This window comes from Lissotriton vulgaris, chromosome 1_2, assembly GCF_964263255.1.
Source record: "Lissotriton vulgaris chromosome 1_2, aLisVul1.2, whole genome shotgun sequence".
NCBI lineage: Eukaryota > Metazoa > Chordata > Amphibia > Caudata > Salamandridae > Lissotriton > Lissotriton vulgaris.
The window spans coordinates 64972945-64988937 of record NC_141686.1 but is presented as its reverse complement, the minus strand read 5'-3'; the positions used below and the strand labels follow the sequence as shown (position 1 = coordinate 64988937).

Sequence of the window (15993 nt, the reverse complement as noted above, 5' to 3'; positions counted from 1 at the left end):
TCTTCAGCACTCTGGGCAGAAGTGGTATAGGCGGAAAGGCGTACAACAGACCGCAGCTCCACTCGCGACGAAAAGCGTCTCCGAGCGAGTGCCGCCTTGGAAACTCCAACGCGCAGAACTGCTGACATTGCGCGTTCTCTTCTGTGGCGAATAGATCTAACCAAGGCTCTCCCCACTGTCGAAAGAGACCTTGCGCCACATCCGAGTTCAGACGCCATTCGTGATCCATCATGCACCGGCGGCTGAGTTTGTCCGCCCTGGCATTCAGAGAGCCTGCCAGGTGTTGAACCACCAGGGTCACGCCCTGATGTTCCAGCCACTGCCAGAGGCGCAGAGCCTCCTGGCAAAGGGTCCACGACCCCACTCCGCCCTGTTTGTTGCAGTACCACATGGCGGTGGTGTTGTCGGTGAACACTTGCACCACGCTCCCCCTGACAGAGGGGAGGAATGCTTTCAGTGCAAGACGAATCGCCCGCAGCTCCAGAAGGTTGATGTGGAGCCGGGACTCCGCCGGAGACCAGAGGCCTCTGATCTCCGCCTCCCCCATGTGGCCTCCCCAGCCCTGGAGTGACGCGTCCGTCACAACTACGTGCTCCGGCTGGGGTAGGGAGAGGGGTCTGCCACTGACCCAGTCGCGGTCCGTGAGCCACCACTGCAGTTGCTTCGCAGTGCCCTCCGAGATCAGGACATGATCGGACAGGTTGCCCTGATGCTGGGCCCACTGAAACTTCAGGTCCCACTGCAGAGCCCGCATCCGCCACCTGGCGTGACGCACCAGAAGGATGCAGGAGGCCATCAGTCCCAGAAGCCGCAGCGTCAACCTGACCGAGACCCGGGATAACGGCCCGAAGACAGGAATCAGAGCCTGAATATCCCGAACCCGCTGCTCGGGTGGGTAAACCCGAAACTGCGCCGAGTCGAGAACCGCTCCGATGAAGAGGAGCTTCTGAGAGGGACACAGGTGTGACTTCGGCACATTGATGGAGAACCCCAGCAAGTGCAGGAGGTCGGCCGTAGTCTAGAGGTGGCTGACGACTGTCTGGGGCGAGCCCGCCTTCAACAACCAGTCGTCGAGGTAGGGGAAGACTGAAACCCCTTGCCTGCGCAGATGGGCTGCGACCACCGCCATCACCTTCGTGAACACCCGTGGGGCGCTGGTAAGGCCGAAGGGGAGCACGGTAAACTGAAAGTGCTCGTGGCCTACCGTGAACCGCAGGTAACGCCGGTGGGCCGGCAGGACGGGGATGTGGAAATAGGCGTCCTGCAAGTCCAACGCTACCATCCAGTCTCCTGGGTCCAGGGCAGCCAGGACCTGAGCCAAAGTGAGCATCTTGAACTTCTCCGTACGGAGGAAGCCGTTGACGTTCCGCAGATCCAAGATAGGGCGTAGGCCCCCTTTGCCCTTCTTGGGTACCAGAAAGTAGTGGGAGTAACAGCCACGTCCTACTTCTGGCCCAGGAACGCGCTCGATGGCCCTCTTGGCCAAGAGGGCCGAAACTTCCTCTTGCAGAAGTCGCAAGTGATCCCCCGACACACGGTGGCATTGAGGTGGCATGGATGGAGGGGAAGACTCGAAGGGGAGGGAGAAACCCCTTCGGACAATTTGCAGCACCCACCTGTCCGAAGTGACTGTATGCCAGTGGGAGAGGTGATGGCGAACCCTGCCCCCCACAGGCGTCACATGGGCCTGAAAACTCGGACTAGGAAGGTTTTGAGGCGGGGGCTGCTGAGGGAGGTGTGGACTGGCCTCGCCGCTGACCCCGACCACCGCCGCGGCGGTTCCCACGTCCGCCACCGCGCTGCTGGACATTTTGCGGCGTGTGGCTGGCGGCCCGTGGTGGGGCGCCTCTTCCGTGGCCACGAAAGGAGCGAAAGGCACCCGATTGCTGGCGTGGGGCCGTAAGGCCCAAGGACTTGGCCGTGGCCCTGGAGTCCTTGAAACGCTCCAGCGCATGGTCTGCCTTGTCGCCGAAGAGGCGACGGCCATCAAACGGCATGTCCAGGAGGGTGGCCTGGACATCGGCCGAGAAGTTGGCGGACCTCAACCAGGCGTGGCGTCGAACCGCCACCGTCGTTGCCATCGCCCTGCCCAGTGAGTCCGTGGTATCCAGCCCACACCGGATAGAAAAACGTGCCGCATCTCGGCCGTCCGCAAGGGTTTGGCTGAGTTTAGCCCTGACCTCCTCAGGGCATTGTGGCAGCACCTCCGCAACCGTGTCCCACAGAGTGTGGGTGTAGCGGCCCAAGAGACAGTTGGTGTTCACTGACCGTAGCCCTAGGCTCACAGACGAGAAGACCTTCTTCCCGAACTGCTCATATCTCTTGGATTCCCTGTCGGGCGGAGCCGACGGGAATGCGGTCTGGGAGTTGGAGGCCTGGATGACCAGACTCTCGGGGGTGGGGTGGGTGGACAAAAAGCAAGGGTCGCCCGGTGCCGGGCGGTAGCGTCTGGCCACGTTCCTGTCCACAGGGGGGCCTGTGGCGGGCTTGGACCAAGTGCCCAGAAGAACGTCACACAAGGCCTCGTTAAACGGCAGGAGGGGCTCCGCGGAGCCGGACTGCTGTTTGAGGACCTCAGTGAGGAGATTAGTCCTCACGGCCGCGACGGGGAGCTGAAGGTTTAAGGCCTTAGCTGCCTTCGTCAACACTACACTGTAAGCAGAACCCGCCTCCGACGCCACAGTCGGGGGCGACGTAAATCCAGTGTCTGGCGAGGTGTCAATACCACTGGCCTCCCCAAGCTCATATGTCCAGTCCTGATGTGACTGGCAATCACGTGCCAGAGGGTCCTCGGACCCCTCCCATTGCTCCTCGTCACCTGGCTCCTGGAGACCAGGATTAACAGCCAGGGCCTCCTCGTGGAGATAGAACTCTCCGAAGGCCGACGGAATCGGCGCCCATCGGCGCCCTTCCGACTCCTGAGTAGGACCGTAGGAAGCATTGGGGTCGGCAACCACATCGGCTGCCGGGGACGACACCTGAAGGGACGGCGCCGGCGAGGTCGTAAGGTCGACCGGCGGGGTCCCGGATCCGGAGCCGGATCCAGCGAGGTCGCGCGGCGCCGGGACCGAAGTCGCCAGCGGCGCCGGGCCCGAAGCACCCGACGTCGTCGGGGCCGAAGCGCCCGACCCGGAAGGACCTCCAGACGGAGCCGATCGGCCCGAAGGCGCCACGGGAACCGACTGAGGAGGGAGGGCCCTCATGGCCATGAGGTACCTCTCGACCTCCTCCTGCGACGCGCCATGCCCAGGGACCCGAAGGTGTGGGGCAGGCGGCGACGCTTGCGACTCCCGCGGAGCCGCGTGGGCGGTGTCGCCCGAGTCCCCGGTCGCATCGTGCGAGCGACGGGGCGGGTCGGAGGATCGATGGTGTCGCTCCGACCTCTCATGCCTCTTACCTGAGGACTTGGAACCAGACGATCGGTGTCCACTCCCGGAACGTCGATGACTCCGACCTCGCGACCTATCCCTCGACCTCCCGTGGGACCGGGACCTGGAGCGGCGCGGGGCCGACTGCCTCAGCTCGAGACGCTTGCGGGACCGCTCCCGCCTAGCCTTCGACCTCAGGGCCCGGCAGTCGGAGCAGGTTCGATCGTCGTGGTCGAGGCCTAAGCACTTCAGGCACCGGCGATGGGGGTCCGTGACCGACATGAGTCGGCCGCACTTCGAGCAAGGCTTGAACCCGGGCATCCCTGGCACCGATAGTCGAGGATCGACTAAATAGAGGATCAAAAAGATCGAAAAAGTTTTCAGTCAAAAAGTGACTGGGGGTAGAGCTTCTTCCGGATCTGCGCTAGCTGGCGCGGAAAAAAGAAGAACTGACGTCAGCGCGCATGGGCGCCGTCTATATACTCAGACGACGTCATCCCGGCGCTCACGACGCCGACGACGGACGCGGAGCCGCAGACGACGCCTACCGGCGCGCAGGGGTATTGCTACGCAAAAGTTTCCGGATCCAGTCTGACGCCTGGGGATATTCTAAGGTAAGGAATCTATCACTAACGTGTCTCTTTCAGATAGCATTTGCAGTGATAACTTCTGGATAGGTTCGATAGGTGCTTTCATGAGCTCTGTCAGTACCACATTCAAGTTCCAAGCCGGCGGCGGCATCCTTTTAGGTGGCGCTATTCTCTTAGCCCTTTCCAGGAATCTTTTTACTACTTGAGATGTAAAGAAGCTTCTCCCTGTTTCGCCTCTTTTGTATGCCACAATCGCTGCCAGGTGTACCCTCAGCGAGGATGAGCTTAGCTTAGCTTTTATTAGGTGCGTGAGGTATTTTAGCACCGTTGATTCCCTGGTCAGCTTTCTATGGAGTTTCTTCTTGCAGCACCATTGAGTGAATCTTTTCCATTTTTCCCCATAGCACTTGCATGTGCTGGGCCTTCTTGCCTCTCGCAGCACCCGCAGGGTGTGCTCTGGTAATTTTAGATGTGCGAACTCTAAGTCCTCAGGAGCCAAGCTGAGAGGCTGAGGCTCTCCGGCTCTGGGTATAGAACTTTTCCGTTTTCCATGGAGTAGGTCTCTTCTTTTTGAAAACTTGTGGGGTGGACCCTGCGCCATCTCCATTATCTGTGAGTACCAGGTCTGCCTCGCCCATTGTGGTGCCACCAGGATGAGCGTCATGTTGCTCGTCATGCATTTGTTGAGAACCCTGGGGATCAGTGGTATCGGGGGAAAAGCGTAGGCAAATGTTTTTGACCAGCTTATCCATAGGGCATTCCCCTGGGATAGTGCCTCTGGTTGTCTGGATGCAAAGTACTGGCATTTTGCATTCTGGCGTGTTGCAAACAGGTCTATTGTCGGAGTGCCCCACCTCCTGAATAGTCTTTCCATTTCCTGTATGTTGAGTTCCCACTCGTGGGATGCTGAAGTCTGCCTGCTGAGCCAATCCGCTTCTACATTGTCCTTCCCTGGCAGGTGTATGGCTAGCAGGTCTATTTTGAGTGGTATTGCCCATCTCCAGATTTCCTGTGCAAAGCTTGACAGAGGGAATGATTGAGTTCCCCCCTGCTTGTTGATGTAAAACATCGTTGTGGTGTTGTCTGTTTGTATCAGCACCTTTTGGTTGTACAGTTGTTTCTGAAAGGCCTTGAGGGCAAGCAACAGTGTTTTAAGCTCCAGGTAATTGATGTGTCTGACAGCATCCGCTGGGCTCCACAGACCCCTCACTCTGAGCCTGTTCATGTGTGCGTCCCATCGCTTCTGGGATGCGTCTGTGGTGATGGTCACTGTTGGGTCCGGTGGCGTTCAAGGCTTCCCTATTGTTATCCTCTCTTTGGTCCACCACTTCATTTCTTCCTGCACCTTGTACGTTACAACCACTAGATCCTCCCAACTTCCTGTAGCTTGTGACCATTGCTGTTGCAGCCACTCTTGGAGTGGTCTCATTTGTAGGCGTACATTGGGGACCAGGTGTATGCAGGACGCCATCATTCCCAAGATCTTGCTCACTGTCAGAGCTCGCCCCTTCTGGTAGTGACGTTTCTCCCTCAGTAGTGAGAGTGCCCTCTTCGCTGGGTAACACCCTGCATTGGACGGTGTTGATTTGAGCTCCCAGGAAGATCTTCACTTGCTCCTGTTCCATCGAGCATTTTCCCCAGTGTATGGAGAATCCCAGGCTGGTTAGCTTTCTTGTGACCTGCTCTGCATGAACCTTGCATGTCCTGTAAGAGCTTGCCTTTATGAGCCAGTCGTCAAGGTAGGGGTACACGTGTATCCCCTCTCTTCGCAGATGTGCGGCCACTGCTGCGAGGCATTTGGTGAATACCCTTGGTGCGGACTTTAGACCGAATGCCAGGGTTGTGAATTGGTAGTGATCCTTGTTTACTGTGAATCTTAGCATGTGCTTGTGCTGCCGGTTCATGGGGATGTGCAGGTACGCATCTTTGAGGTCTACGGTGGACAAGAAGTCCCCGGCCTTTATCTGTGGGATGACCTCTTGTAGGGACATCTTGAATTTTTGATTCTTTACATACTTGTTTAGGAACCGTAGATCCAGGATGGGTCTTAGGCTTTAGGCTTTAGTCCACTTTTGGCACCAGGAAGTAGTTAGAGTACACTCCCCTTTTCCGTTCTTTGAATGGGACCGGTTCGATGGCCTCTTTGAGGAGGAGTTCTTGAGCTTCCTCTTGGAGCAATTGCAGCTCTCTTCCAGAGTGCTCTCTTTTCTTTGGCTTTCTGTTTGGTGTTCTCTTTTCCAACTCTATTCAGTGTCCGAATTGTACGAGGTTGAGTATCCACTTGTCTATGGTTATTTTTCTCCACTCCTGGAGATAAAATCTCAACCCGCCTCGTACTGGTGTTACATGTTCTTTTGTGTCTTGGCCGTGTAGCCCTCTCCTCGTTGTTTTCCCGTGCTCCTCCACCGGAGGGTTTGGTGGGTGAGCACCTTTTTCGTGTGAAGTCACTTAGAGGGGGGTTGTTCACCGCCTCTCCTATGGGCCCCGCCCGTTTCCTTTTCCTCGAAAGGACTGGCCCCTGTTCTGATCGTTCCAGTTTTGCTTCTGCTGGCCCTGGTGACCTTGGTTGTCACTCTGTTGACCCTGGTGGAACGCCTGGTGTGATGGTCCTTGCTGGTTTCCACCCCTTCCGTTCGGCCTCCGCAAAGGAGTGCCTCTTCTCATCCCCCTGAATTGCAGGGCCCCCATGGACCTTGCCGTCTCGTTGTCTTTCTTCAGTTGGGTGAGTTTCTCATCAACTGGGGCTCCGAACAGTGTTTCTCCATTGAAAGGTGTGTTCAGGATGTTGTTCTGAACCTCAGTTTTGAAGCCTGAGATCCTGAGCCAGGCTTGCCTTCTCTCTGTGATGCCTATAGCCATCAGTCTGCTGGATGTTTTAGCCCCATCCAAGGCTGTCTTTAGGCACGAGTTAGCAATGCTTTTCCCTTCTTCCACAGGGTGCATTGCCCTCTGGAGGTATTGCCTAGGGAGGTGCTTGAGAAATTGGCCGATCTCATCCCAATGTTGGTGTTGGTGCCTGTTCAGAAGGGCGTTGGAGTTAGCCATCCGCCAGTGCATTGCGGCGTTCCTCTCAATTTCTCTGCCCGTCAGGTCCATCCTCCGGCTTTCCTTGTCAAGTGGTGGCCCAGATGTTGGGACGTTGGCCCTTCTTCTGGCCGTTGCAGCGATTATTGAATCTGCTGTGACGGACCCCTTGATGTAAGCAGGGTCCTCGGAGGAGAATTTGTATTTCTTCTCTGTCCTCGGCGTGACTGATCTGCTTGTAGCCGGGTCCTTGAACGCTTCCTTCCCCTGATCCGTGATACTTTTCAGAATGGGCAAGAACTTGCTTCTTGTCTGAGTGGGGAGCAATGTTTCCAGCAGGAAGTCTGCTTTAGGCTTCTTCCAGCTTAACCCCATAAGCTGCTGCTGCCTTCCGGACGACCTCATTGTATGCCCCAATGTCATCTGGCGGCGAAGGCCTTGAGGGATATGTCTCCACAGGCTCCTCCGGGGTTTCGGCCTCGATGTCCTGCCATTCCAGGTCTTGGGCCGTCATGGATCCTGAGCCGTAGCTTGATTGCTGCTCCTCATATTCACCCTCTGTGTAATAGGAGGTCCTCTTCCTCTTCGTGTTCCGAGGGCTCCGGAGTTTTCGGCGGGTCTTCTACGTTGAACTCCTCGTGCTCCTGCACCTCAGCGACGGCCATCGCTGGCTTAGAGGGGATCCTGAAACTTTTCATCTTTTCCTCGAAGTCCTTCTTCCTCTGAAGGATGTTTTCCATCTCGGCCTCGAGCCTTCTTTTCTTCCTCTCCAACTGTGCGGCCTGCTCGTGGTCGAGCGTTTCGGCTGCTCTCTTTGACAGAGTCATCGACGTCAAAGCTTTTTTTTTTCGGCTCCTTCTCCTTCAAAGTCCCTTTTTCGGGGGCTTGCTTCAACGACCTTGGCTTTTCACCGGTCTTCGGCGCCCAGGAGTCGTTCTCGAAGGATCCGCTGGGCCCTTTATCAGGGGATGCAGCTTTGGTCGTCGAAATTTTCGGCGCCGGTGCTCCCTTCGAGGGTCTGGACTGATTTTCGAGAGTGTCTCAGGCTTTCGAGGCCCTGTCGAGGTTTTCGGGGTCGTAGACTCTCCTACCTTGTCAGACGTATTCTTATCGGTCTCTGCGACCGTGAAATCATCTGGACCTTTGGCGATGTCGTCCTCGTCGTCGGTGGAGAGGCCCAGTTCGTAAAGTGTCTGGGCCTGGCCTTTGCCCTGCATCGTGTAGTGAGCTATCCTCGGGTTCTCTCGAAGCCGGAGTGTCTTCGGTTTGAAGACAGAGCAGGCGTTGCAGTCTTTGCTCTCGTGGTCAATTGGCAGGCAGAGGTTGCAGACCGGGTGCTGGTCCTTGTGCGAGAACTTGTGGTGGCAGTTTCTGCAGAATTTAAAGGGTGTCTTGTACATCCCTGCGCTCAGGGGGCCCCCTATGTGCGCATTCTCCGAAGGGCGTCGAAGATCTCCAGGTTCTTCCCCTTCTTCGTCGTCTCCTCTCTGATGGTCTTCTCCTAATCTTCTCAGGTCTTTTCTGTCGAAAAGTTGCTGTATTTTCTCCTTTTCTCCTCCAAAAACCTCTGGAGCTTGACGCGACGATCCAGACCCAACGGCGGAAAAAAGAATCTGAAGATGGCGCCCAAGGGTGGGAGCTTCCGCCGGAAGCATGCCGACGTCACCGAAGGTACACCAAATGGTGGGACGTCGACGCCGACCTGGGCTACAAATTTTTTTTTTAAAAAGGGCTACAATTCCGGACGCAACCACCAGATCGCAGAATATGCACAGCATAGTGAATCCAGAAAGATTCACGCTGCAAAAATAGATTTATTTTTACAACATAAGCTTTGCAACCATCATAGACATTGAACAAGAACGGTTAGTTACATATGAACTTGCTGCTGGGGAAGTAGAACTGATCAACCTTTACGGTATTATTAGGGTTGGTTATAACAGAGCCTCTCACCAAAACCTTATTCTTGAAGAAACAAGCGGAGGCACTCTTGGGCACAAGCACCAACGGCAGGATATAGAGGACAGTAACTTGAAACCTGGCCTAGACAATAGCTTTGATGGCATTGCTTCAGATTGTTTTCTAACTACTTCAAATTCAGAGCATGGGCCTCTAGAAGAGACCGTAACCCTGCACAAGAACAAGCTCCTCACCAAGTAATAGTTCTCCAACATCTCGGTAGCTGTTCCCTCTTGGAATTTAACAGTGAGGTGATTTTTTTTTCTCCAAACAGTCTTTGAAATCAAGGAAAAGGATGCCTTACACTTTTCTTAAAATAAAATAAATTAATTATTTGCCCCCTAGTTACAGAGAGGGATATTATGAAAGAGAATTTTACAGCACACACTAAGCTTAAAAGTCAACTCTATCTTTTTACATAAGCAACTAAAGTGTGTTAAATGTAAACAGAGTACTGGTGATAATTGTCAACTAAAGTTTGCCTCAAGCTGCGCCTTAACTTTAAGGTTCTCACCCTAGCCAGAACATCTCTCCATGTATTACCTTCCAGCCCGGTTTAGCAACGTGTTTGAAATATGGGAAATGATCTTCTATCCAAGTATATATTTCTTTGAGAGTCATCCGCTTTCTGTCTGTGCTGTTAATGGCAAACTGAATCATGGCCATGTAGGAATAGGGAGGGCGCTCCGAGATGGATTCCTGCCAGGAGGTGAAAGATGAGCCGCAGGGAAGAGAACCAACATCTTCCTCAACCTGCTGACACAAGTGGGAGAGACAGGAAAAAAATATGTTAGATCATTTTATAGGGGAGAACTTAAAAAACATGAATTAATCTGTTCTTAGTGAAATTATATGTACACCAATAAAAAAATACGAGGTAGGCTTAGGAGTTGACAACATTTTGTGCAATGATAAACCTGGAAGAGTGTGACATGACCTTTAGCTGCAAGGGAGTTGACAAAGAACAAGTAGGATCCATGGACAAAGGTAAAACAGCAATCACCTTTTTCCAAGAAAGGCCATAGTACATCGCTGCAAACGCAGTGTATTTAGTGTTATTCAAAGTACAAAACTACACTTTCAAAAAACGGTCTTTGGTCAATCTGCATGACTACCATATATATGATCTCATGGTTCATCATCAGCTGCAGAACAAATAGCATTAGACCAAGTATGGCCGTAGAGTGCACAACTAACTTAGCAATTACTTTTTCTCACCTGTTGATTGCAACAGGCGAGAAAGAGTGGATTAAAAAGGCTCAGGCAAGAAACAATTAAATTACTCGCCAAGACAAAGTGACCACATTGCTTGGGTTGGCCAGACAAAAGCAGGTTGGAAAAACATGAGAAATGAGCCAACTTGCAATATATGTTTTGGTTGTAAACACAAAGCCTAAAGGCGCAATTATGGAATTCCCTTCTCAAGTCTGCGTACTGTGATTCTGTCACTTCACAGATGCAACCTTAGTGCTTAGCTTCTGCTAGTCAGTAACAATCTTAAAACAAGGATTGGCGAAGCTAATAGATCTTGCCTATGTGAGAGGGCATGTTGTCTTTGCCAATGTCTTGGCTGCTATTCAGCATGGCTAAAATCTCCTGGCATTGTGCAGAGGAGGGTGGTGCGGAGTTCCGCAGTGGCATTATGTGGAGTGGTGTAGAGTGGCAGAGTGGAGTACAGTGGTCTAGAATAGAATGGTGTATTGAGTACCGAGGCGTAAAGTGTCAGAGTTGTATAGAGTAGTAATGTTGTGGATGTAAGAAGTCCTCTTGCGGTCACTGTGACATCCAGTCAGTCAGTCCTGCATTCACTCTCCGACGCTCTCCCTGAGCCCTGGTACCAATGCCCACAGCCCCTACCGCTGCCACTCTGCCCGACCTGCTGTGCCCACAAGTAGGGAACATGGAATGGCAGGCTCTGCCAGTGACGTAGAATTGTAGACTCAAATCAACACCGCCACGATTTTACAAGGAGGAAACATCTATGTTTAGTTGTGAAAACGAAGCAATTTAAGTGTTTGGGAAATTTACAAAATCATTGTGTTTGTGCATCTGGGAACAGCTGTGTTGCCCTGGGGTGACTGTTACTGGGGCCGAGAGCAGCCCAGCCACACATTTACTGTTGCAAGCCCTGCCCACAGATGACAACCTCCTTGTATTTTTGTGCAGTTTTTATATAGCGCGAACTGGGCCCAAAGGTATAGAAGAGGTTTGCATGATCACCAGTTGCTTTATAAAAAGACACATTTGTTTTTACAAGCACACGGAGATGGAGTGAGTCGGCAGCTCTGGCCGTTACGCCACATCAAGTCAAGTCAAGTCAAGTCAAGAGATTTATATAGCGCGCTACATACCCATAGAGTCTCAAGGCGCTGGAGGGAGGGTGAGGAGTTACTTGTCGAATATCCAAGTTTTAAGTTGCTTTCTGAATGCTAGGTGGTTCTGAGTAAGGCGAAGGTGAGTGGGAAGTGAGTTCCAGGTTTTAGCTGCCAGGTAGGAGAAGGATCTACCTCCCATGGTGGTTTTGTTGATGCGAGGTACAGTGGCAAGGGCTTGGTTGGAGGATCGCAGCCGACGGGAGGGGGTGTAGAAGGACAATCGTGTGTTGAGACATTCGGGCCCAAGTTCGTAAAGTGCTTTGTGTGCGTGGGTTAGGAGGCGGAAAGTGATCCTCTTATTTATGGGGAGCCAGTGGAGGTTTTTCAGGTGACCTAGACATCCAGTGTTCTTTACGCGGGATGTCTAGTATGAGCCTGGCTGAAGCGTTCTGGATGCGTTGGAGTTTTTTCTGGAGTTTTGCGGTGGTACCGGCGTATAGTGTGTTTCCGTAGTCCAGGCGGCTCGTGACCAGTGCGTGGGTGACCGTTTTTCTAGTTTCGGTGGGGATCCAGCGAAATGTTTTTTTGAGCATGCGAAGAATGTTGAAGCAAGATGATGAAACGGCGTGGACTTGTCTGGTCATCGAGAATGAGGAGTCCGGATGACGCCCAGGTTCCGTGCGTGGTCCGTCAGGATGGGGGCTTTTCCAAGGGCTTCTGGCCACCAAGAGTCACCCCAGGCGGAGGGGGAGGTGCCTAAGATGAGGACTTCTGTTTTGTCCGAGTTCAGTTTCAGACGGCTGCTTCATCCACTCGGCTACTTCTTTCATTCCTTCGTGTAAGTTGGTTTTGGCGGTGTTAGGGTCTTTGGTGAGTGATAGGATCAGTTGAGTGTCATCCGCGTAGGAGATGATGTTGAGATTGTGTTGGCGAGCGATGGCCGCAAGGGGGCTCATGTATACGTTGAAGAGGGTGGGGCTGAGTGACGATCCTTGTGGCACGCCGCAGATGACTTCAGTGGCCTCTGACTTGAATGGTGGGAGGCGGACTCTCGGTGTTCTTCCGGTGAGGAACGAGGTGATCCATTCCAGTGCTTTTCCTTGGATTCCTAAGTCTCTGAGGCGCTGTAGAAGGGTGCTGTGACAGACTGTGTCGAAGGCAGCGGAGAGGTCGAGGAGGATGAGAGCGACTGTGTCTCCATTGTCCAATAGAGTTCGGATGTCGTCTGTTGCTGCGATGAGGGCGGTTTCAGTGCTGTGTTTGGCTCGGAAGCCGGACTGTGAGGGGTCGAGGGATTTGTTGGTTTCGAGGAAGGTGGCGAGCTGGTTGTTGACAGCTTTCTCGATGACTTTGGCCGGGAATGGCAGAAGCGAGATGGGGCGGTAGTTTTTGAGTTCGGTGGGGTCAGCTGTGGGTTTTTTCAGAAGGGCGCTGAGTTCTGCGTGTTTCCAGCTTTCCGGGAAGGTGGCGGAGTTGAGGGAGCAGTTGATGACATCTCGGAGGTGTGGTGCTATGATGGAGTCTGCTTTGTTGAAGATGTGGTGAGGGCATGGGTCAGTTGGGGATCCTGAGTGGATGGAGCTCATCAGGCGGATGGTGTCCTCAGTGGAGATTGGGTTCCAGTCGTTAAGGATGTTCAAGGGGGGTGAAGGTCCTGCAGAAGATTGGGTGGGTTGGTCTCCGGGTTGGTTGTTGAAGCTGTTGTGGATGTCTGCGATTTTGTTGTGGAAGAAGGAAGCTAGGGAGTCGCAGAGGGCTTGGGAGGGGGTGATGTCGCTGGAGTTGGCAATGGGGTTGGTGAATTCTTTGACGATGTTGAATAATTCCTTGCTGTTGTGGGCGTTGTTATCTAGACGGTCTTTGAATGCGGCTTTCTTGGCAGACCGGATTAGTTGGTGGTGTATGCGGGTGGCGTTTTTGAAGGCGTCCCTGGTGCTGGTTAGGATCTTTTTTCCAGGCCTTTTCGAGGGAGCAACAGTGTTTCTTCGATTTCTTAAGATCATCGTTGAACCAGGATGCGTTTTTGCTGCCTAGCTTGATTTGGCGTTTTTTCAACGGTGCTAGGGTGTCGGCGCTGTTGGATAGCCATTGGGTGAGGTTGATGGCTGCTTGGTCGGGGTTTGAGGAGTGGGCGGGGGGGTTTAGTAGAAGCGATGAGGAGATCTGGTCGCTGGTGATTTTGTTCCAGTTTCTTCGCAGGGTGGGTTGAGGATGGTTGTGGATTGTGGTCTTATTGTAGGTAAAGTGAACGCAGCTGTGGTCCGTCCAGTGAAGAGTTGTGGTGTGACTGAATGAGATATGTTTGCTGGTGGTGAAGATAGGGTCGAGCGTGTGACCTGCGATGTGGGTGGGCGAAGAGACAAGTTGTTTGAGTCTGAGGTCGGCGAGATTGTCCAGAAGGGTGGTGGTGCTGCTGTCGTTGCTCTTTTCCAGGTGAAAATTGAGGTCTCCCAATAAAATGTAGTCATCGGAGGGGAGGGCGTGTGGGGTGATAAAGTCAGTGATGTCGTCACTGAATTGTGCACGGGGTCCTGGAGGTCAGTAGAGGAGGGTGCCTCTGAGTGTGGTCTTGGGGTCGGTGTGGATCTGGAAGTGATCTGAGCGGGTGTTGAGCAGGATGCATTGTAGGTGGTTGGTGTCAGATATTGGTTTTGTGTTCGTGGATGAGAAGTCGTTCTTGGTGCCGTCGAACTTGCAGGAGTAGCAAGAGAAGGGTCCATGGATGTGTCCGGGAGCGGCTTGGACGCAGTTGGGGAGTCGGCCGGGGTTTAGGGCTAAGAGGGTTGAGGCGTCGTATGATATGCGGGTGGGGAGGGGGTTACAGGGGCCAGGGGGTCTGGCGCTGGGCGCGGTCCAGGCGCGGACGGGCGTAGACTGGCTTACCTTTGGCGCAGCCGCAGCGCGTGGACGCTGCGCGTTGGGACATCTGACATAAATGGAGAGTGGAGGGGGGGCGGAGCGTGGGCGGGTCAGCTGGGAGGCGGTAGCGGGGAGGGTAGGCGGGCCAAAGGAAGGCAAAACAAACACGAGAAAATGGATCCTGGGAAAGTGAAACTGGGGCTGAGGAAGATGCAAATCACCACAAGCATACAAAGCAGCACGAAGTAATATGCTAAAGGCGGCGGTAGCTTCAACAAATCAACGTTTAAAGCAGCACACAATGCACAATGCTAAAGGCGGCAGCAGATTCAAAGTAAATAGAAATCGTAATGCGAGGTTTGGCGCTATAATGCGCTATGTTCAAAGTCAGCCTACGATACCACAGAGATAATCTGCCAGCTCTTGGGGCCAGGGAGCGTGGTGGGAGCAACCTAGCCTTGTATGTGCGCGCCTAATACCTGTGCGATGCCAGCTTTATATGTGCACGACTGGCACTTTTGATGGTAGCCTTATTTGTGCGCGCCTAGCCATGTGTGTGAGCGCCTAGTACTGTGTGATGCCAACATCTTCGTGTATGAGCGCCTAGCACTGTGTGAGGTCAGCTTCGTATGTGCACTCGTAGCGCCGTGTGTGAGGTCAGCTTCGTATGTGCATGCCTAGCGCTCGGTGATGCCAGCTTGGTATTTCCGCGCCTAGCACTGTGTAATGCCAACCTTCTTGTATGTGAACGTCTACCTCTGTGTGATGCCAGCTTTACATGTGTCCGCCTGGCGCTGTGTGATGCCAATATCATTGCGTGAGACAGAGCGCCTGACACAGACATCAGCTGCGGCGTTGCACCTGCTAAATAAATGATATGGCCAGATGGAGGGGCAAGTGGGGTAGAGCCCGGCGCCCATCCATCCACCCCTGGCCGACGGGCCATGATTTGCGATGCAAACAGCACCCACATAAACAGACGGAGGGGACTGAACTGCGAGGCGTGGATTGGAACAGACCCAGTGAAACGTGTGGGGACCGGCGCTGTGGGCGGGGCCCCGAATGCAGCGGGGGTGAGACCCAGGCAGGGTGGTCGGGATGGACGGCAGCAGGTGCTGGGGTTTCTCCTCCTCCGGCCGCTTCTGGCTTAGCTGCTGCAGATACATACCGGGGTGGTGCAGTCCGCTGCAGCGCGGCCGGCATTAAGGGGTGGGGGGGATAGCGGGGGCGGGCAGTGCTGTCAGGGCGCAGCACGGCACCCACCCCTTCTCCGGAAGGACCGAAGGGGGCTCTCAGCCCGTGATGGTGCGATGGCAAGCAGATGGGTTGGCGAGGGGTGTGAACAGGGGTACACCAACAAGGTGCACATGGGACTAGGAGGAGTGAAAGGTGGTGCTGTGACTGCACGAGTCTCTGTATATTATGTATTTGCGTAGTGAGCTTTTTGCGCATGGTCACTGTACGGCGTGCATGGGGCAACTAACAAGTTGGACCAAATGATTAAACAATCATTTTTTCCACACATTTGGCTAAAATCCATTCGTTCGAGGCTAGTTTTTTCAATGTTCTAATAATCCAGGGACTGTCACAGTGCCTAGAAGCGTTATATATCTGCAGCCACAAATCAGTTCAAACAACTTTATTTCGGTCAATATGACCTAAAACATACAACACAATACATACAGGATAATTTAGAAGATTGCATATTTTAAAAAAGTAAAGAAGAAAGAAATTAGTATAAAAAAATCTCTATGAGTAATTCCGAACGGGAGACAAGGATCACTTCAAAAAGGTGCATGGTGCGAATAAATAAATAAATTAGATAAAAAAGGATCATAAGAAGAAAGACCAACATTATTCCCATATATCAAAAGATTT

At 53.4% G+C, this 15993-nt stretch overlaps 1 protein-coding gene across 2 annotated transcripts in view; it reads right to left on the bottom strand.

Moving 5' to 3' along the window:
- FOXM1 (forkhead box M1) overlaps window positions 1-15993 on the bottom strand; it is a 192324-nt gene that overhangs the window by 123241 nt on the left and 53090 nt on the right. Inside the window, exon 4 of one of the 2 annotated variants that reach the window (XM_086952815.1) lies at window positions 9485-9697. In XM_086952815.1, coding sequence (XP_086808941.1) covers window positions 9485-9697 — 213 coding nt within the window. The remainder of the gene's footprint in view (window positions 1-9484; window positions 9698-15993) is intronic. The other variant, XM_086952816.1, reaches the window with a different exon arrangement.